This window comes from Pocillopora damicornis, chromosome 13 (genome assembly GCF_964200805.1).
Source record: "Pocillopora damicornis chromosome 13, jaPocDami1.2, whole genome shotgun sequence".
Lineage (NCBI taxonomy): Eukaryota > Metazoa > Cnidaria > Anthozoa > Scleractinia > Pocilloporidae > Pocillopora > Pocillopora damicornis.
In genome coordinates, this window is record NC_142682.1 from 13,269,178 (window position 1) to 13,291,942 (window position 22,765).

The following is a 22,765-nucleotide window of genomic DNA, read 5'->3' on the forward strand; positions in this document are numbered from 1 at the left end:
GTTTGAAATAGTGGTTGTGGCATTGCAATCGCTAATTAACATTATGGTAATATTATGGGGTTCCCATAGGACAGTTTTTGGGAACGGTCTCGGAAACCATACGATAGACTTTCTCAAAACTTCAGGATTTTCTATCTTGAGATAATGCCTAGCAGCTGAGTAAATTTTAAAAAATTAAATCAAGCCGCCTCAAAATCTTACCGCCGCTAATTTAATTGCAGCGACAAATCCTGAGAAGGAGCGTGGGCTCATTTTTGACGAACAGCGGCACTACTACCCTGCTTCCTGGCCATGAATGTAGCAATATACTCTCTGTGCGACTTCGTGGATGTTTCACCAGAGCCTTCATCTGGAAGCGGAGTGTCCACTTATAATGCGAAGCACGATGAAATCTGCGATCTTGAGAAAACGATAATGGGATTAGCAGTAACAAAGGAGGAAAGGGAAAGTCTGGTTGGGTTTTGGTAAGGATATCAGTAACCCTAATTTATTTGACATGCCTTCTAAAATACTGCTGTTGTCCTTTTTTTTTTCTTTTCGATTACGTAGAATTTTATAACGGTTTTTAATGAAGTAATTTATTTAAGAGTCATTACCAACACACTTTGCCCGACACGACTTAAACAACATTGGCTCAGGCTGCATAATATTACAGCCCGATACTTCATTATACATTTCTTGGATAAAAAAAACAATGGCGGAGAAAAGAAAAGATTGCCTTTGAGACTATATGCCTTTGTTTTATAAAAGTATTAGATTGTGCAGAAATCTTACCTTTATTTGTACTTTTATTTGATATTCAATTAATATTTTTAAACAAACTTTATTATATATGCAGTTTGATTGGTTCCTAGCCCTATAATCTATTATAGGACAGATGCAGAGGTGACATTACCATTAACAATTAATATCTTGCTTTATATCATATAAAACTAACAGATTCCATGTTGCTGTGGGTCTGTTTATTAACAGATCAAAGAAAATGTCAAAATGTGGTAAAAACATCATGTGACATGCTCTTCTGTGCTTTGTTTGACACTATTTTGTTCTTACCACATTTTGAATTTGTCTACAGTAGAGTATGATAGAACAGACACAAGGTAGCATGGAATCTGTTTGTTTAGTTATTCATTCAATTATTGTTTATCTGGCCCTGGTTGTTCAAGGATGGATAATGCTATCCACTGGATAAGTAAGTACAGTTGTATTAAAATGAGAAACCTGCAAACAACTCTGAATTTCAAACTTAAACCTCCTACACAGTACTAGAATGATGATGATAGTTTTGTTAAATGCACTAACTTAATGTCACCCTACAAGTATCTTTGAATGTATCCTTACAAGTTTCATGTACTTTCAACCTGTATGAATGCATACTCATGCACACTTGAAACCACTCAAATAGTTTGTGTTAACTTTGTTTTCTGTGATAGAAAAGTAAAAAAACTACTAATAATGATATTAATATCAATTTGGCAACACTTACTTTTACTCTTGAATTTTATTTCCAGACTAAAATTTTACCCAGTGTCATTATCAAGTTAACCTTACCATTTTATTGGAAAGTATGTATTTCAGGTAAGGAAAAAGTTAGGTTTATAGTACAGAAAGAGGAGAAATCTGAAAAGAGAGAAAGAAAGCAATTATTTGTTTTCTGGGTAATGCTTAGAAATTAGAGGGAGATTTTCTATGCTAATTACTTCTAAGAGTTAACCCTTTAACTCCCATGAGTGACCAAGACAGAATTTCTCCTTACAATATCAATACAATATCAACCAGATAAGTGATGAGAACGAAGAAAAATATCAATTTGGGGATAATTAGTTGATCCAATTCTAAATTCTCTGAACTAACATAATTTGTAAGAATTGTATGCTTGATAGTAAGGAGAATTGCAAATGTGATCTGGGAATCAAAGGTTTAATGGGTTAACTCTTCACACCCTAACATCAGTATGCATATTCTCCATACTGTTCTCCAAGCAATACGCTGTGGAAGTAAGGTTAGGTATTTTTTTTGAGAATTTGACACATTTTTTTATTCCTTAGAGCAGTCGTAAATATTCCCATACAAACTCGTATAATTCCGCCATGACTGTTATTGCGCAAGATGATTATCTTGCAGCTGGAGCCTGGGCCGTGTGTGGATGTACTGAGTACATTTTCCTAGGAACATTAATTGAAAAGTTGAAGACTGTCTGTGACAATTTTTAATGAATTATCAGTTCATTTGCATATTTGTTTGCAGTACATGGGATGACAATATGTGTTTTGTTTGCCTGTGCAACTTCTTGAATTCAGTGGGCCTCCAATTCATGAAAACATTCTTATAACACTATTATCTTTACTTTAATTTTAAAACTTGATGCATATATTTGAACCTTTTAATGTGGTATTTGCAAGTGTAAGTTCTGGAGAAATCATGCTACTAAGCTATTTATCTCATTTTGATAAGAGGGTGCTTTTAACCTCTACTAAGACAGCCTTCATAGGCAAACACCCACAGGGAACATAAAATTTTTGCAACAACAACAACATCAACAAGATTTTTCTACAATGCTAGTAACACAGTAGCTTATACATTCACCTTTTAACCCCTGAGAGTGACTAGTACCTAATTTCTCCTTACAATATCACCCCTGCATCAAACATCAAGGTCCTGAGAGTAAAGAAAATGATCACTGACTTAAGAAGCTATTGATTGTGAAACATATTTGTTCTCGTCAGTACCTTAGTAAGAGAACAGTATGGAGAATATGCATACTGATGTTAGGATATAAAGGGTATCCAGTGTACTACATTTGAACACCCTAAAATAACTAGTGAATTAAACTACTTGGGTACCCTTCAATTCACATTGAAAATAAGTATAATGTTAGAAAAAAGACTAAATACTGACTTAATTGCTAGTTTCCATACCCCATACATGGAGCTGACCATTAGAAATCAGATATATTGATATATAACTTGGCTGAAAGGACACTCCGTTTGCCCTACCCTGTTGAATGTATCTGATCACAATGAAAAGTAATTGAGTTATGTTTTGCCAAGGACTTCTGGCTAAATTTAGCAAGAAGTCGTGCGCATTACTGACATGCCTTTTCCACTTGGCATGCAGCCCGAGCAAGGTCAGGGCAAATTGTTGTAAAGCGCATTAGATCATATTCTCACGGAAAGGCGTTATACAAATCCATCATTATCACTCTATGGCTTTATATGCCAAAGGGTAGGGAGCACCCATGACTTACTCTCAATAGATTGGAAATCTTGGAGAATGATCAGCTCACTGATAGTTGCCATACTTTCTTGTAAAATACCATGTTGAGGTACGCTATATTCAAGGCTCACAAGATGGTTTTGCGATAGAATTTGTGCAGGTCCTGTAAGGGCTTACAAAGTTCTTAAGAAGTAGTGTTTGCCAGTTGCTTTCAGGAGGGTGTCATTTTGGGTTGTCTTTGACATCACTTCCGATCGCTGTTTGAATTCAAAACTGATTCTGACGGATCTCAAACGATTTGTTAGCCTGAAAATACAACCAAACAGGCCCTTGAGTTAGTCACATCGACTTGGAGTTAACCGCCGATGCGTTTGGTTTCGAGTTGCATCGCAATGCGATACTGAGGCTGACAAAGTTTTACTCCCTTACCCATGTCCTACCGAGAATTCTGAAAGGGTGTGGCCAGTATGGCTGACAACTGCGGCATAGCATTGGCTGGGGCTACTGCTCTGCCTGCTCACCATGCTTTGCGCACATATTTGAGAAACAAGACTGGAAGTTAATGGTTCTTTGGTGCCTGAGTCAATGGATGCCTTTTTCAGCTTTTATCGATGAATGATGGAACTGCCAGTTAAGCCAATCATATTTGAATGCGTTCTAGTTGGAAAAGAGAGATGTCTGACCTACTAAGATGTCTTTAATTCATCCAAATAAATTTAGGTCGCCGATTTTAAATAACTGAATTAATGATTGAATACTAGAATTGGCTTCCGATTCTAATAATGTATTTTCTATAAATTTCAGATGTGTTATTTTACTTACTACGTTTGTTTGTGTTTTGTTATACTGTCTGTCTCGATAGTGCTAAAGATATATGTTGTTTAAAGGGGGTAAGTTTCTAAAGAAACTGTAGTGCTGCGTCGGTGGGAGAGTATAGCAGGTAATTTAGTGTTGACAACTGAGTTGAAAACGTAAATTGGCCACCGTAAAGGGTAAAAAAAGCTGACGTTTCGAGCGTTAGCCCTTCGTCAGAGCGATAGATGTTGTTTACTGTGCAAGAGATCCGTAGGGAAAAAGAACTTTACCTAAGTTTAGGGGCTGAGACTATTCCTATACAAACCAACCAACAGTGTTTTTTCTGCTGGTGCGCAAGTGGCGCAGAAAAAATCCCGGAACGTGGTCAGTAGTGTGGACTGCTCACGAACGCGCGATTAGCCAATCAGATCTAGGGATTTAAGATTCTGGCCCGCCGAGATGCTTCAGAAAAAAAATATATTTTTGCCTTTCCCGTCACTGATATGATGAATTTTGTAGCTTAGCCTTGAGAGTTTTGAATTTGCATTAAGTGTTTACCCTTCTTTTTTTTTTTCGGGGTCAACATGTCGTGGTAGTCGTACATCAGCCTTTAGGTGTCATACCCGACGATTCTCATAAGTAATACATCTTTTGTAAAAGTAGATAGAAACATACTAGTCACCTTTAAATCTCTGATAGTATCAGAAAACAACGGTTATAGCTAGAAATAATCATTTTGTGATTATAAACAATCGCTGTGCCATTGAAAATGAGACCACCTTTTATCTTTCTGCTCCCTTATGGAAGTTTTACACGTCAGTGGGCAATAATTTTTCGTTTGCAGTTGTTTGGTGTTGGCACACTGCCAATGGAAAATCTCGAACTGTACTCAGCGTCATAAACATTTTGACCATGCGCAAATTGTTGAGTTGATCTAATTCCTTGGAAAACGCCTCTTCAAGCTCGTCAAGAATTGGTTATCGTTAGACAGTTATTGTAGAGCGTTTTTATTTCCCTTTTTGTCTTCGTTTTAATTTCTTCCTTCCCGTAGGACCTAATCAAGAAGTGAGGCCATAATTGAAGACCACCGAAATGTCTTTAATATGTTTTATTCATTATAAAAATTGCTACAATAGTTCGAGAGCGTGATTTTCGAAATAATAATGCTTACGTTTAAAATTTCTTGAAACGCGGCTATTCAGAGCAGCCACTGTCGGATCCTTATTTCTCGAAGATTTATGTGAATTGTTTGAAATCGCTTTGTACAAATGAAAGGAAATTTAAATGCTATATCTTACATTATCATTACATCGCTTTTTTTCTGTGGTAATTTCACTCTTCCTCTTCTTTTGTTTCTCTATTTTGAAAAAATAAATATTTAGTCTCTTGATATCTGACCGTTCCAAAGAATCGTCAACTTTGACTTGCCTTTTACCAAGAGATTATGCCTTTTTTATTTCCTTATTAGAAACTTTTTGCATGTTGCGATTGATATTGCTCATCATCGCCTCCTCTGGATTTTTTTTTCTTAAATACATGTTTTTCCGCCGGAATAATTGCAGTCCCTATGGAAGAAGAGTTGAGAACTTAAGTAGCAGCCTACGCCTGAAGTCTTTGTATTCCGGTCAAAACATATTTTTTGTCGAATCTCTTCATCATACCTATTGTATTCGATTTTTTTTAACTGTTATCTAACCTCGTCTACAACTCTCTGTTAACAGTAGTCAAATTCGCTGAAAATGGATACAACATGGTTGAGGTTGAGCACAATTGGAGTCACGAGCCAAGCGATTTGCTTTGGCCGTAGTAAAATAACTGATCTCCATTGGGCGAAGCACTCAAAGCTTCATTTGTTAGAGTATTCGCTGAATTCGTTCAAAACACTCTGTGAATGTTACCCAGCCAGTTGTCAGTGACATAAATCAACTCTGCCAAGATGTAAGTTCAACGGGCTTATAGTCGATTTTAAGTTTTCCATTTTTCATGCGCATTAGTTTTTACGCTCCTCACTTCCATCATGTGCTCACGGTCAGTTTCCCTCGGCTGTTGTATTATCATGGCAGCTGCTAGTCGTTCACACCTACTCAATCTCCTTCACTCAAACTTTTCTTAGTATTTCCTACTCCACAAGGCTTTCTTGTTATTTTTTATTGGTTTCTTCTATCCATGTCGTGCACTGTGGCTTTAATTTCCCTGTGTATTTGTTTGTTTGTTTCATAAGCTAACAGGAGTATTCAAAAGTTTTCCATCTGCTTTCTTTTGTAAGATCTGTGGTTTCGGCCGACCACGTTTACGATTTCAGCAAGCCGTCATTTCACACATGGCTGTCACTGGCTTCTCGGTGCCTTTGCTTTTAGCACGATCATCCATGGCTCCTTCCCTTCTTTAGCGGCACTACCGTAAAGTCCACAGATTTTTGTATCATGGCTGTGTTAGCACCATGCTTAAGCTTTCCGTTTTTCTTGATAGCGATGTAGAATTCTTGGGTTATGTTTCCAGGGTTCCTCCCGCTGTACTTGTAAGAAGCGTAAGTGTTGAAATAGTTCGTTCCTAACTTCTCTTTAAACAGGCATTCGTCTGTTGGTTGAGCCTGAAAAGGTGAACACAGAAACCTTATCCTCGGGTAAATCGAGTCAACAATCCAGCTAATTAGATATCTAACCAACCATTGATGCACAGTGTTAGACTGTCAGTTAGTCTAGTCTTACATTCATCTTCTCTGCCAGCTCACCTGTCTGTCACGCGGCCATTAACTCCGTGGTGTTCTGATAAGTCAGTCAGTCGGCGTGAAAACCTGCCAATCTATAGTTTTCTCAGGTAGCTCAAACCGTCGGTCAATCGATCTGTCAGTTTGTTAGTCAGTAAAGCGGCGAAAGAGCTTTTAAAGAAATCATCCCACTCAATTGGCAAGCTAGCAAAGGGAGTCTCTTAGTTAATTAATCTGCACAGAACGAAAGCCTTTAAGCCATTGAAGCGGTTAGACCGTCTGTCAATTCAATTGGTCTTTCAGCTCTGACGACATTTTGTGAAATATTTGTTTAGTGTTAATCGGGTGCGCAATCCAGGCCAACACAAGTTAAACCAATAACCAAAAAGAAAGGATCAACCAATCGGTTGATCGTCCCGGTATGTTCTCATTCAAGATTGGGGTTTCAAAAGTTTAAAAAAAATTATATCTTGAAACTATAAGCTAAAGGGAAAAAATAGACTGGTTACGGCGCCAGAACCTGCCTTTTTATTCTTCGAATTTCGATTTTAAAATTTGGCTTCGGGACTTTCGAGAAACGGGTACCTGGTCTCCAAGGTCCACCCACGCAATAAAACCGAAAGTGTTAAAAATCTTTAATTACACTTACCATGATGTGACAAACCCCCTCATCGTTCATACAGAGGTATGACTTAGACACCACGCCTTTGAGTCGAACGATACTTGGACCCATCGACTCCATTACAATTAGTGCTGAAATTGAACGGAAATGAAATATAAGATAAAGACGAGCATACACTGCATAACTCAATAGAGTACTTTCTAAATTTAAAGAACTGCTATCGAGAAATCCAAATAAGGTAATTATTTACTAAAGGATTCCGAATAACTCTCTAAAAATTTGATGCAATATAAAGGATTAAATATGGCTTTGCATTTGATCCCCTCAACTTTACCTGAGCGACTATTTGAAGGGTGTTACAGAACGCCCACGCGACAATGACATAGCGCTCCTTTACCAAAAACAAACCCTGTTGGTCGAAGCTAGAAGGTTAATAGCTCGCTGAGGCAGAGCTGAAAGCCCTAATATTGGGCTCTATTTTCGATCATGAGAAGACCCCCTAAATGGAATCCTAAGCACAGGTGTAACTTAAAATAAATGGTAATGAGGGTCAATGTCGCGTTGTCTGTCTGACATAAAAAGGGCTATGTAAGGCACACTTTAAGCTATGACTGATGACTTATCATTTGCATCGGCTTTAAGCACTCCTCGACATTCCAAGGTCACGACCAATTGGTCGCGTGGAGCCTCAATGGAATCCCTCGCCGTTGGAGTGATTCTAACGAGGTTGTTAAACCTTGTTTGTATCTTTCAAAAGACACTTTCGTGACCGATCGCGTTCAAAAGGGCGGCTACTACTTCTGATTTTCACATACAACCAACCCCCTACCGAAGCTAAGCGGAAGTGGCCATTTCAAGTAGCACAAAGAAGACATGACGCATTTGGTATTGTGCCTCCTCTTACCAAATGGTTTACAAATACAATTAATAAGTTATAAATGCTTGAACGCCCCTTGTGGGAATCAAAGTGAACACTTCTGTTTTTTGATTGATCCCATTTCGTTCTGTCTCTAATGACAAAAAAGTGCAGTTTCCAGCCAGGTTTATTCCAAAAATGTCATTGTAAGACACGCTCTCTTGTATCCTTTTTTTTCTGCTCTCGCAACCGTGAAACTGTCATCCGCTACATAAATAGAAGATAGCGTGTTAAAGACGTTTCTTTGGTTTTTAAGTAAAGTACCTTCTTATCTCGAAACAAAGAATCAATATTGGCCATCGAAACACACCGTTTTACAAAAGATCAGTGAGGCTTAGTTCAAGAGCCTAAACTCTAACATTTTCTATACCTCGCTATTTCAAAGGTAGGACCTTTGAAAGGTTTTAGTAGTTAACTAACGTTGCCTTTACCTAAAGTTACCACCCAGTGTTAAAACGTTCAGAAGGTAAAACCGTGTTGGTTAGCCTCGTGTATCTCACTGAATACATGAATCTTTTGAGACGTTTTAACTGCCATTCTAACAATGCATTACCGCCCTCTTAATTTAATTGAAACATTGCGAAAGTGGAAAGCTAGAGACATGTTAATTGATTTTGCGATAATTTAAGCACCTGAATACCTATTTGGAAAGCTGTGTTTGAGAGGTTGTTCTGTGCATACCTCCCAGTGAAAACTATTATTATTTCCTCTCTTAATTGAAAAGCTTAAGATAGAAACCACTTATCGCGAAAATGTGAATTTGGAAGCCTGAGGCAAAAGTAATAGTAAATATTTCGAAGACCCCCATTATAATTTTCTTCTGTAGAGTAGAAACAAAGTGTTCATAGCTCCTAGAGTATCAGTTCTGCTAAATCTAAAAATCAAGTGCTACTCTTTACGGCGTTTGAATTTGGTAGCCTGACAGAGAAATAAAGGAAATGACTTCAAGGCTCTCTATTTAAATCTCTTGTGAAGAGAATTTAGACAAATTGGCTTATTGCCCCAATCAAGAAGTACAAACCCCCCTCCGCCTGATGTCGTTTTTTCAACGGTAGGGTATAAAATATACCTTCCTTTTACATGAGGAAGTCGCATGGTAACATATAAAAGGAAAATCGATATACGGTGAGGCACTGATTTCGGTTTCAGACTAGCAACGGATTTTCTTGAAAATTGATGATGCGAAATACTAGGAACAGCAAAAACTAAAAAAAGTTCTTTAAAAAAACTTTGTATAAGAATATTAAGTGACTTTGTTAACAAACTTATTGTCTGGAATATCATCAACAGTTATCGACGAATTGCTTCTTACAAAGAGCATCTTTTTTTTCTTCTAATTCTCCATTTCTTGTTTTGCCTAAATTCAAACGATGAGTGCGCTTGCATAACAAATTGTAAGGTTGTGCAAGTACCAAGGATAGCAAAACACGTACATTAGCGCCTCGAGTAGACAAATTCGCTGCGTATTCCAATTATGAAGACGATATTCGCTGCCAAAGTGATTTTCTGGATTATATTAATCCATCTGTTGATATTGAACCATATATTAAAGTTTCTATAATTTGGAAAGGGTCTAAACAACAGTGAAGAATATATTTTATGACTCTTTATGCAAAGCATCAATGATTCTCACTATAAAACGTAGTTTTGTTTGAGATCTTTGTTTGATGTGAAACATCCAATTGTGTGGGAATGTGACTTATCTTTGAATAGAGCTGATCATGTTTGTTTTTTTTTTGGGTCTTCCCTCAGTTTTTATCGTGTTTGCCGTAGTTTTTTTGCTCTTGAATTAATTAGCTCAGATATTACTCCGGAATTCGAATGTCAACAATTTTGTACCCCTGCTGTCGCTGACTGCTCGGAATTGATCACCGCTCTAAAAATAGCTAAGCCCATTTAAGCCAACAAGCTATGAGGTGGGTAAACGAAATTGTAATTGTCACGACGTATATCAGTAATTTTGATACGAGGCCTCGTGTGACTACCACGCAATTATGGAAAGCTAACATACCACAACGGTGTTATATTTGAAAATACAACCCCTGATAGCATATTGTTAATTCAAAACTCGTTTTCAACTAATGGTTGATATCGGTAAAGTAAAGATCAGGGTGTGATTTACAAGCCAAATGGCTCTACAGTTAAAAAAATTATTATAATTGTTTGATTTTCTGTCATAGGAACAAAGCTTAACGGATAAAAAGAAACACTTCAGTTCTTGCAGTTGAACTGTGTGTATCGGATTGGTATTATTTTTGATCGCTCTCTGACTAAATCGCCGGGCTGTGGACGTTTGGCGCGACGAAACTATCACGAGTCGCCCTCTTGACCAAGCACCTGCCCTAAAGATGTGCGATAAAGTAAAACTGTGGTTTCTTTTGATTGCGCTTTTCAAAATCCCATCCGCAACTACTTCATAGGCTAAACCATAGCGTGAATTGACGCTTTTCCGGAGAAAAACTCATTTCGAGAGTTCGTTTATTAAAAATATCGAATGCTTTGATTGTGTATTTCAATGCGCACTTCCTCTCTCTCAGGCATATTTCAGGCGCGCCATTTGTTTTTTTTTTTTGTTTGTTTTTTTCGCTAAACCACTAACGTTGCGATGTTGGTGTTTTACTTTCCCCCTATCGCGGGAGGTACACTTTCTCGTTTGTTAAGAGAACGCCCACAAATCCCACGACCTCCGGAAATGAGTTAACAAATAAAACTGCTGTGTTTGTTTGATGACGCTGCTGATGCAATAAAAGGGCTGACTTTGCGTTTGATTATTCGCGGAAGCGAAATAGTCAACTCTTCTGGCACCATTGTAGTTTTTTTTCCAACCGTTTCGGTCACTGCTTTTCAGATATGCTATTTCTGCTTCGATTGTAAGCGTCAGACATCAATTTCACAGACAATTAGTGCAAATTACTCACAGTTTAGGTAGTGGTTTAATTAACGAATGTGTTTTACGTTAACTGCGGTTTAATTTGTTCCTCTTTAAATAAACGAAACGATAAATGTTATTTTTCTCCATTTCAAAGCCTATAAGATGTGCGTTTAACCCCCTTAGACGACTTTTCAATTTGACAGTCGAGTAACTCGGACTCCATGATCGTTTACTTCGCCGAGGCTGCGTATTCAAGCCGTGATTTATGGCGTTGCTATGTGCTTGCTAACAAGATTACAAGTTTTTCCTCTAGATTTGCCGTCGCCTTGTTTCGCTCGTTTATACACCCCTTCATCATTTATCCTTTAAATCTTAGTCTCTGTATGATATAACATCTTAAACGATAGCATGAAGACTTCGATGGTTATCAACGCAATACGTTCTTGAAATTGGTTTTATAAAGTTTCAGTGTCTTTTCTCGAAGCTTCGTCTATTGTCATGTTAAGTGGATTAATCTCTAAGGAAATGAGTACTCACACGATTCTTTATTATTTGTTCTTGACAAGGAAAGTAGTTTTACTTTCCGGTAGAAAATGACTTATCAACATTTTGGGGGTCGTCTACGAATTTTTTCCTCCTCTGCTGTGATATTTGGTCTTTATATTGTAGTGAGTGTTTAGAAATTTGATGACGCCAGACTTCGTTGGCGCGAGCCAAGCAAGGTGGAAAGAAGGCACAACTCAATAACTTGTTAACCGCACAATGAAAGCAAAGTTTACTCTGAACAAACCTTAACTAACTGGCACTTAGACTCGTCTGGCGATGCGGGGGTTTTGTTTGCTTCCCAGTGTTCTAGGCTTCAGAAATCGAACTGTGGTCAAAGGCAAATTTTTTGATCGTGCGTCGAGCTAATTAGCATGGAAATCGCAGAACCAAAACATTGCGAGTAATCGAACAAATAATCACACAAAGGAGCATGTCTCGCTTTGCACGATTTGTGTGAATAATGTGTACCTACTGTTTGGATTGTCGATGCTCCTTGTTCCTCGAAGTCTCCCTGTGTTAGAGATTTTCAGAAAATATCCATTTTTGTTGTAAAGTCGAACCAGTCTTGTGTTTGTTGGTACCTTGAGAATGCCCATTTTGTGCAATCTTGTGGTTTTTGGTACTAGTTCCTCTCGTTGGCTTGTTGCTGCTTGCGTCTGCTGAAAATTTTCGTCGCTAGCGTTTGCAGCTTGCTTTGACGGCAAGGCCACTGATGAACAAATAAGCAGACAAATGATGGGTGCAAACGTTACCTAGATATTACAGAAAATAGACAAGAGATTATTACGACTTGTTAATAATTTAAGCAAACTGATAAAAATCACAGAGTTACCACCCTCGCGCGAAAAGTGGTGATAGCGCTCCCAAGACCCTAAAAAGTACAGATTAAATTAAAGGAATAGTGAAAAACAGAGGTCGTTATTTGGGGAATGATGTTATAAATCAATGGACGGTCAAAGTGGCCTCACGTTCTGTACTTTTTACGTCTCTTACTAAAAAACTTCTTACCATTCTCGTAACCGTCTCCATCGCGTAGTATTCCTGTTGCATTTACTAGCATTGGAAAATGTGACCGCAATTTACGCGTAGATGTCATTATTGTTTTACGACATATCTACGCTTTGGTCTTTTTACGAGAATGCTTTTATTATATTCGATCCGTCACAGGAGAGATTCAATAGCTGCGTACTCGTTTTACCGAATCCCAGACTGCCGCGATATTGTTAAGGAATAATTGCTCCGGTTTGCGGTGAAAAATAATGTATTAAAAATACCGAGGTCGCAGTTGACATGTGGGCCCTTGTGACTGATCCGTTCAGCTGCCTAATACTGCGTTATTTGTGGCCAAAGTTGATACAAACGTGGAAATAGCAAACACTCGTAAAGCTAAGTGCTTGGTGATCAGATGAGTGGCATTTGTTTCGAATAACTTTTTACGGCGCCTTTTGGTAAAAGAAAGGAACGGGCCGTTTCAAATAATTGGAATTCTTTGCTCGTCTTAACTGCTCTTTTTCGGCAAACGAACAAAAGCGCCCTAAGTCACTGAGAAAACATCATAAAAGTGTATTCAGCGACTTCCGCGGCTTGAGGAGGTGTTCTTAGCACATGGGCACAAGTCACATACTGAAGCATTTTGCCACATTTCAGCTCGCGTTAATTGTGAACCTTAAGCTATTTACAGAACGATGAGCTTCGCTAGTCTAGAGTAAAATCAAGCCTTACACTTAGAGAAACAAAATGAGTGAATTACCGCTATTGATTATAGTATTTCAAATGTTTGTGCTTCGGTCAGACGAAAAGCCTCAAAAATTATCCCATCATCTCCTTCGGAAGCCATACTCTTTTTGTACACAGAAAATATTTTTCGAAGTCGGCCCTGAGAAAAGAGTCCAAATGCAACTTATCTCTAACTTCCGGGCCGCAGTAATCTCATTGTTTTGAAATTTATTGACGGTAACTTATCTTTGGGAAAGCAGCTGAAGGACGAATGTAGGTCCTTTTATATTTACATATACAACGTTTATCCACCGAAATTTATAATTACCTTATCCCGAATCTGTCAACTTTTTACTAAAGTAATGATTTTCTGGTTTTTGCACATTTCCGCGACATTTCTAGTGTACTCTTTGTTGATTCAAACGTAAGAAGTCCTAGATCATAAGCTATGCATAAATTACTAAGTGTCTGTGTTCTGACGAAGCTAATTGCTCTCGAGAGACTGCTAAAAATACCATGTTGTCTCTATGACAACAACAGCGCGGTAAAGTTGGATCAAAAGTAACCAGAGGTCTAAGGAAGCGGCGCGAAAATAGCGTGTTTGCTAAAAAGATCAAAGTCTGAACAAGGGCGAAACTATTGGAGATCTTGATAAAATGACCAGCGTTGTTCTATTCCAGTTTATCATAATTAGTGAAAATCGTTCGACTCAGTTGAAACTTCAATTAAGAAGATCACTAAGTTTTTCGCATCGTTTAAGGCGAGCACCTTACAAATCATTGAATGTCTCAAATGACCTCGTGTACATAAGACTGCTTCGAGTTAATGACGGCTAAGCGCCAGCTATGCTTTTAATTTTGGCTGTAGCTTAGTTTCGTGTAAGTTTTGTTGATAGGAAAGACTGCGGTTAATACCCAAACTATTCTTGGAATCTCAAGCTAAATCTAGTCAATGGTCGAAGTCAGTCTACTCTAGGCCCATTTTATGTTCTGAGACCTGGTAGGTAGGACACCGGCTGATATTTTTGGCACAGCACAATCAACTCTGAGTTGAGTACAATCGCAAGTATGACGTATTTGCCTTTTTTAAGAAGTGATTTCTATAGAGGAAAGTCGTGCATTGGTAAAACTAATTTCCCTTTCCGTGAGGTTTCGCTTGGCTTAGCCGCCCTCTTTGTCATAGAACCACTTAAAGTTCAACGCAATCATCAAGTCAGTGGTCAAATTGCGTGCAACTACACGATAATCTATAGAAGACTACAGCTTGCCTACGACTTCCTATGTGCGTATTTGAGATCTGAAATGATTCTTTTTTCGCAATTTAGGTATTACTTTGCGTTACTTTTTTTACGACTGTAATTTCATGCGATTTTTGATTGTTCGGGATTAGTAGAGGCGTGAAATGGTAGGTGCAGTGCGACCGGATGAAATCATTCATTTGCAGAGAAAAAATAGAATTGGATCTTCAGTCTTTTCAAGCTGATATCACCATAACCAGGGTTTGCGAGAAATGATCTTGGTTCAGATTAAGTTCAAAGTGGTGCTGTCGCTTTAAATCAGTGCAGTAAGCACCCGGTAAAGTGCGTTATCATTCCGATGAATAAAAACCGTTGCAACAATTTAATCACTCACCCGCTCAAGCATGGTCCAGTCAGGAGCCCTTCAGAATTTGCCTTCTTCTGTCAGCTCTGTTTTTGTTTTAGAACCCTCATAACTGAAAGAAAAACATGCCAAGAAGACAAAAGTTGAGCCACTTTTCTCGAGAGTAATCTGATTAACTGTTAGTCGTATCAACTTAAGATAAACACAATTCAACTACGGACCTTAACTCACTTTACACTGGTGATAGATGGATGATTGATTTCGTTTTGTATTTCAAGTGCAACTTATATATATATATATATATAGAAATATACGTATATATCGTGATGACTAAGGCCGCCAGTTTTTGAAAAAAAATGCGACATTACGCAAAAGTATGTCTGCTGAAACAACAAAACCAAAGTAATTGATATAGAGAAGGACACACAGGGATGGGACGTTCGAACCATTTATCATTTGTAAATCTCGCTAATTAAGTGGCATGACATTGCTTTTAAAGGATATTTCAAGTTGCATGCGGCAAATGCGATCCGGAAACGAACTCTTTAGCACCTCGTACAATAACATTGCTTTGTACGACCGTCTAGACTCAAAAGTTCGCCGCCAAAACAAGCGGTCTCTTTGAACGTTTTGTAACGCAAACCCCTGAATTGTGCTTCTTCCTTGGTCGTATTTTGCCTATAGTGGTGTTTGCTTTGTTTTCGATCTCAAAATGGCCGCTTCTCACGTCATTAGTTGCTTTGTGACGGCCATATGCCGCTAGTGAACTGGTTCAGTAACGCATAGGCAAATAAACGACTATTTGATCAAAATGAGTCCTTATTTTGCTGTAGTTCAGTATGAAATGTATGTCTTATTGTCGCGAAAGATGTTGTTATTTGGTATGTTTTTAGCCCAGCAAACTTTATCTCACCCGCTATCCGGTCCCTTGCAAACCTGCGTTTGCAGGTAACAAAACATAGCAAAGAAATTGCTTTCAGGCTAGTAAGAATTGCTGGTCAGGGCAGATCTGTCAGCAAAAAAAAAAAAAAAAAAAAACCATTTGCTATTTATAGTACTTTATGGATGGCCAGGATTGCATGCCTTGGATATCATTTCTTTTTTTCACGGGCACTCACTTTGCCTAGCAAAAATATAAAACGAGGAGCTAATGTCCTATAAACGACACCAAACAATTAAGATTAGCATGCAACCATAATTTGTTGCCAACGGATATCTGAAAACAACGATCAGGGGTAAGCGTTCGAATGCTAGTTATCTGCTACGTTGCACTTGCTTTATATTGAAGCAGGGAGCAAGATATCAAAAATTAGAACAAAAACACAATTGAATCATTTTCCCTTGCTGGTGAAATCATTTAATCCAACCTCAAATTCTCCGCCTTTTACTTTTCTATCAACTTTTGCACAATCGGCTGATGCACTGTTTGGAAATTTCGTGGTTTTGTCATTGAGATGCTTAGACCAGCAACTGAAGTTATGTTGCGAGATTTTTTAGTTCCTTCCCGGCATTTGCTGAGAAGATGGACTGAATTTAAGCCTCGAAATATAATGTGACATGCCAAAGCGTCAGTTATGTTGATTGTATTAAGAATGCTCTCACTGATAAGTAAGTTAACTATTAATCTTGTCGAGTTTCTTCTCTTCTGAAAGTGAGGTACAAATATGTGTATGTTGGTCTAGCATGCCGTGCCATGGAGTCAAGAAGAAAAAAGTATATATTAATATGACAGGAGGAAACGAATAAAATTGAGATGGATGTTTGCTGGCTTAAGATGCTGTCCTCTTCAAGCAATTTGAAGTGCAAATTTCGTTTCAGAAATTGGTTTTGCAATTTTGAGGGCTACAATTATAGTCAAAGAGTTAGATCAACGTGTTTGCTTTCGTTTTGCACTTTTCTGTCATTATGTGTAGTCAGAGAATCTCTTAAACAGATTATGAAGGGTCAGTATCATACTTCTGAATAAAGTCACGATACAAAGTGGTTACCACAGAATACACCTAAGTTAAAATCAATATCATCGTATTATCTTACTACAAAGTACATCATAATGGAACCATACCAATTAAATGAAGTCCGTTATGATAAGCAGGCGGTTCGAGCAGTTCACGGAAGCCACATAGGTAAATAGGTCCGGTTAACTGCGTGTAAGCCGAAACAGGTAAACGTTGTGGTTTGTGGGACCATTTGCTAACTCTCATGATGTTCATCTATTGGCGGCCCCTTTGCATGTTACAACACGGCGTGTTTCGAACTTATGAAATGATTGGAATAAAGGCTGTAGGTTAAACCATTGTTCAACAAATGGAGGACCCAGCGTTGGCGGAAACTTTGTTCTACGTCAAAACCCTTTGGCCGATTTTCCGACAATTCTTAGTTACCCCTGCGTTTATGCTAAATCTCTGTGGGTTGGTAGACAACGCGACTGGGCTCCGACGGGTTAATCCGAGTCTCTCCACGGAGTTGACCATGCTCGAATAAAAGAAACGGTGCTGTGTAAGCTAATCCGCGACCTGTGTGCTGCAATTAATACAGCACCGTGTAACAGTTGTTTTCAAAACTCAATCAAATCTGTCTCTGAATGAAACAGCTGAAATTTTGTTTTTTTTATGAATGGTGTGACTTTAAATTGCACATGGACGCTAAGTTAGCCTTGCTTACTACTACCTACTAAGAAAGCAGTTAGATATTCAATAAGCTCTGCATTTTTAAAGAATTTATCGATTCATTTACACACCTCCATACCTCTAGAGACTTTGGAGGAAAAAATTGTGGCTAGTATACGTCCGATTCTGCCACCGTAAGATAGTTCTATTTATTTCATGCATCTTTTTAGAGTATTTCTCCCCTGAGAGACAGTTATAGATACGTATTTATATTTCATGTACAATTGTCATGTTTTTTATCGAATATTTTGAAAATCCATCAGCAATGCACGTTCCCCCCTTAAAAAGCTCAGACATTGCTATTAAGCAATCTTTTCCTAAGGTGTCCACTTTTTGTCTTATGCCTCACTGTCATTAAAGTTTACCGTTCTCTTCTTGAGCAATGAGAGTATGACCACACTCTGTCTGTGGTATTTAGCTGCAACTTGCGTCATAGTTTGGCGAAAAAACATTTTCGTTCCTTTCAGGTCTACACCTTTTCTTTGTATTTACCTCTTACCTCGTAACTGCTTTAAAATTTTAGCTTACTATACGCCGTAAAATATTAACAAGTTCCCCAAGTTTTTCGAAATATACATTTTATATCATGCTCTTCTTGTCTTTCATGCTATGGTGGAAAGCTATTTTTCTGAAGTGTTAAGTCTACAGAAATCGCAACCATAAACTCTGAAGCTTTCTATTGAAGTCGGTTGTACACGATGTTGAAATGACGTTAGGAAATAGATCTGACTAGTTTTAAGGCGAGTCATGGTTATTATGATTGGTTAAAAAAAGTATGATAAATAGTCACATTATCTCTGCAAGTATTATGGCTATTGTGGTATCAGTCCGGCCAATATGGTATCATCTTGGGAAGTATTTATAAGACCGGCCTCATCTGTTATCGGGAATGGAAATTAAATGACGTTAGATACGTATCTCTCTCTAGTTGTTTGTTTGTTGTTGTTGTTGTTGTTTTTTTTTTTGGTTGAACTATTTATGGATTTAGTTATTGCTTCTTTGTTTTTTTGCTAATGATTTTGTCTGAAATATTTCATCAGGCTGTTTTGAGTTACTTGTAGCTATATAGATAAGCTAGGAGAGAAGTGTAGTTCGCTCTTGAAACCTGACGGTGTGGAATCGCCACTAAGAAACCATTTTGCTCTCATTTCAGCTGATTTGTTAGCGAGTAGTTCTCGAAAGTTCGATATGACGTCTGGTGTTCCTTGTTTGTCTATCGATGTTGACGTTGATATTCTGACGCCATGACCACTACAACCATATTATCAAGATGACATGCCTTGAACAATACTACAACCGTAAAATTATAAAAAAAGGCTGAGCACACTTTTCACCTGCAAAAGCTAAAAGATTTTCCTCGGTTTTCGTGAATATTTGTCGCGAGCTACTATGGGGCAACACTTTCCCTCTAAGTGTTGAACCGTTTATTAGTGTTTGTCTCATGTGAGGCAAAACCATCACAAATGATTAAATATATTGTTTGAGTGGAAATCGATACCAGATTACATGTTTTTTTCTTCCTTTGTTCAATTTTTTTTTGTCATCTTAGTCAAGCACTTTTCTGAATTACTTTTCCATAGCCATTCTGCGAGACTTCGCTTTCAAATTTGACGCTAAAGGTTTAAACTTCTTCGGCCGCTTCTATTTTAAGGAGGTTGGCATTACTGAATGTCAACGTTGTAGTCACTAAAGCAGTAGATCTGCCATTAATATCTTGTCATCAAAAATTTACCTCTCACGTTGAAAAATGCAGTCGCAAAGTATTGTTACGTAACCTAAAGGTAAAAATGAACTAATGTCCCAGTTGATAGCAACAACTCTGAGATATATATTCGACACTATTCTTTCTTGCATAGTCATTTAGAATGTACAACGTGAGGTTAATAACTAATGGGTCTGTGTTGGATCGATGTCTGTAATGATATTGTTTGTTGATCGGTTTGTTCATCTTGCTTAAATTTTTCTTGTTCTCGTTTCCAGTCTAAAATTATCCTCTGTACTCTTGGTTACCTCGTTTACTTTTTGGTTAGATTTATCCATTTTCGTGTTTAATCTCCCATACAAAACCGAAAATTCTGTGACCTTCCCCAAGGTAATTTGGCATCTCACGAAAAAATCTGAAATATCACGAGGAAGCAGTGTTGTACACTGTTGAATATTGTACAATTAAATCGAAATTTTTGTGGAAAAAATATGCTCGAAGAATGACCAATCAATTAGAAATTATAAACCTTTAGAGACGTTATTATTCAGGAGTTACTATTTACCTGGATAGCATTGTTATGCTTGCATCTTAACCCTTTAGCTTCGCGCTAGTATGACGAAGGTCACGGGAATGAGTTCCGCAGGATACCGAGGAAGCCACAAAGTTTTCTCTTGGCTTCCCGGACTCGATCCCGGCCTATATTGAAACATCTGCTTTTGAAAGCAGCTTCTTTATTGATCATGATTTGTGCAAATATATAAAGTTAAAAAAATGCAGTTACAGCTTCAAAAGTATTCCAAATAGTTAAACTGAACAACGTCATCGTGACATTTCCTGCGAGAAGTTGTGATGTCTTCTGGACAAACAATAGGTAAGCACTACACAAACGTTATCAAAGTGTTTAAAAATTAACAATTGAAAGACCGATTAGTGCGTTGATGGATGAAAAATCTTAAATATGGAACGATGTTAAGTCCTATGCCGAAAAGCTTTTGGTTGGAGCACGATGTTAACGTTCGAGAGCTGACCAAAGTGCCAATCATGGACCAACATTGGCAAACCGAGTTACATGGGAAATTCATTACGTGGGCGTTCTTGGGGGCGGGGACTGAAGAGACCTACACATAGGTAGAGCTTAATAATTGAGCTTCAGCTCACGTGAGGGAATCTTAACAATTTTAAAAGTATTAAGTGTTTTCTTTGGGCTGACAGACAAACGACACTTAAGGTTGGTTCCTTGGCGTTAAGAAATGTAGCTGTCGATGTTTGCCTCGAGCGAAATTGGACTACGACTACGAAATTGTTACAGCGATTTTTACGAAATGAACTGATTTAGCACCTTTTTTTGCTGCAGTGAACTTTTGAAGCGGCCATCTCTCGACTTTAGGATTATTGGTGATGATTTTGTGGGTGAATAGCACCGTGCATTAAGAATGTCGAAACATATAACAAGGCTGCTTACGATTCAGCCATCTTGATTCTCGCGCCGTCTTGTCTTGAGAGCGGGCGCCGTCATCGTTGATTGTCCTATTTCCTGTGTAGTGACGTCTAGCTATTAACAAATCTCTTAAATAATAAAATGTCTTATTCTCAAGTGAAGGGCTTTATGGAGCGTGTAATATCAAACATGTCTACGCAGTATGTTGACATTTCTACATTTCACTGTACGCCTTTCGGTATTTTATATAAACGCTATCTTAAAGCGTGATAGGAAAGGAATTATTTAGACAATACGTAACACAATGACTTAGGTAGAATCTTTGCTCTTTTAAGTAGATTTACAAAGGCAGTTAATTTGCCATATCATTTTAACAACTCAAGCGAAGAAAGATGCAGATTCAATAAGTGTTCACTTACCCGAGACGAAGAAGTTGAGGCGTTCCACCAAAACAAATTTTTCGTTTGAATACTCACTGTTTTGAATTTCACAAGATCTTTTCTACTCGAAGGTCAGAGAATCAAATTATCATCATGTATGGCTCTTTTGAATCTGTGCCACTGTTGTTTTGAAATTAAAATGAATGCGTAGAGACCGGCCGGCAATCCAGTCACCCTGCACTTATTACTGATGCTACCGTGCCAACCTTGTTTTGCTCGTGATAATTTTTGTTTGTTATATTCGCTGGCTCTTTTGACCTTGGTCAATCTCAGCTGTTAGCTTCAAGTAGCATTTGTTGGAGAAAGTTGTTCACAATATCAAGCAGTCTCTATTCGCAGTCTATATGTTTACAACGTCAGTCTTTCTCAAGGATCATGATCTCTTCATTACTAAGCAGAGTTTTTCGTGTCTGGACTTGTATTAATTCAAAACTTATTTACATATTTCTCTCATTTCTTCTTTGCAACCCGACTTGGTCACAAGAAGATTGATTCGATAAGTCAAAGGAAATCCTTCTCGCTGTGCTATTTTTGATTTGTTTTATTTTACTTTTCATTCTTGAATCGTGGCCAAAATTTTGATAAAATTCCTTAAAACCATCAAAATTTTACATGATTGTAACTACGGGAAACATAATTTTAAGAGACTATACAATCCTCTTTTCTTTTAGAAGCACGGCATTTCACAAATTCTTCTTAATGCGTTTCTTATTTTGGAGCTTAATGGTTTAAATATATCCCAAACACAAAATAAAAGGCTTAGCTTAAAATTGGTGACTTATTTATAATGTGTAGTTCTGATTTGCGTCATAATCTAACTAGAAATAAGATTCGTTGCAAATGCTCCAAAACGAGAAAATCATGGATGTTTTAAGTTAACACCTAATAAAATTTCGTCTGTTACAATTTATATTCGTGCAATGCGCTGTCAAAGTGTGTGTGTGTGTATGTTTGACAAACGCGAAACGACTTACCTTGGAATGAACATCGACCGGCCAATAAACATCCTCGTAACTGTGTTTATTCCATGGCGCAAAGTACAAAGAACTGACTCTAACAACTCCCTTGTAAATGCAGTGATCCAATGTTTACGTGGTGCTGCATCTGAGTGTATTTATGGAGGTTCTTCAAACAATGATTAAGAATGTAAATTTTTATAGGATGAGTTTAATTTCCGTTTAAGTCTCGTTATGGGTTATTTTCCTCATTCCTCGCGTACCGTAAACCCTCAAAGATCACGAGAAAGTTAAGATACAGTCCCATATAGTCAGCATTTCGAGATGTTTTCCTGTACTCCAAGAGACATTTGCAGCTTAAGCTATCGCTAGATAGTTCAATTCAACGCTATATTCGAGCTAAAATCTTTCGGCTGCAGCTGTAGACCCCTAAGAAGTACACTGCGCAAGCGAAACGAAACTCCACTTGCAGCTCTCTAGAACTAAATATTTGATATGAAGGTTCTTGAAAACTCGTGCACCTTGTCACAACCATTGTGTTGACTTTCTTTAAGTCACAAGGCATTTTC

At 37.9% G+C, this 22,765-nt stretch overlaps 1 protein-coding gene across 9 annotated transcripts; it reads right to left on the bottom strand.

Moving 5' to 3' along the window:
* Positions 1-5,104: 5,104 nt before the first annotated feature.
* On the bottom strand, positions 5,105-22,369 carry LOC113683295 (fibroblast growth factor 2). Of its 9 annotated transcripts, none has more exons than XM_027200528.2 (6): positions 21,220-21,629; positions 20,825-20,896; positions 15,022-15,103; positions 12,147-12,426; positions 7,368-7,471; positions 5,105-6,601 (listed from the first exon to the last, which is right to left on the bottom strand). In XM_027200528.2, the coding sequence occupies exons 3-6, from the start codon at positions 15,031-15,033 to the stop codon at positions 6,374-6,376; spliced, it is 624 nt and encodes a 207-aa protein (XP_027056329.2). In that variant the 5' UTR covers positions 15,034-15,103; positions 20,825-20,896; positions 21,220-21,629; the 3' UTR covers positions 5,105-6,373. The 9 variants fall into 9 exon arrangements, with proteins under 9 accessions (XP_027056329.2, XP_089047858.1, XP_089047856.1 ...); XM_089191732.1 differs by lacking the exons at positions 20,825-20,896; positions 21,220-21,629 and adding exons at positions 15,905-16,000; positions 17,054-17,239; XM_089191730.1 differs by lacking the exons at positions 20,825-20,896; positions 21,220-21,629 and adding an exon at positions 22,215-22,369.
* Positions 22,370-22,765: the final 396 nt, after the last annotated feature.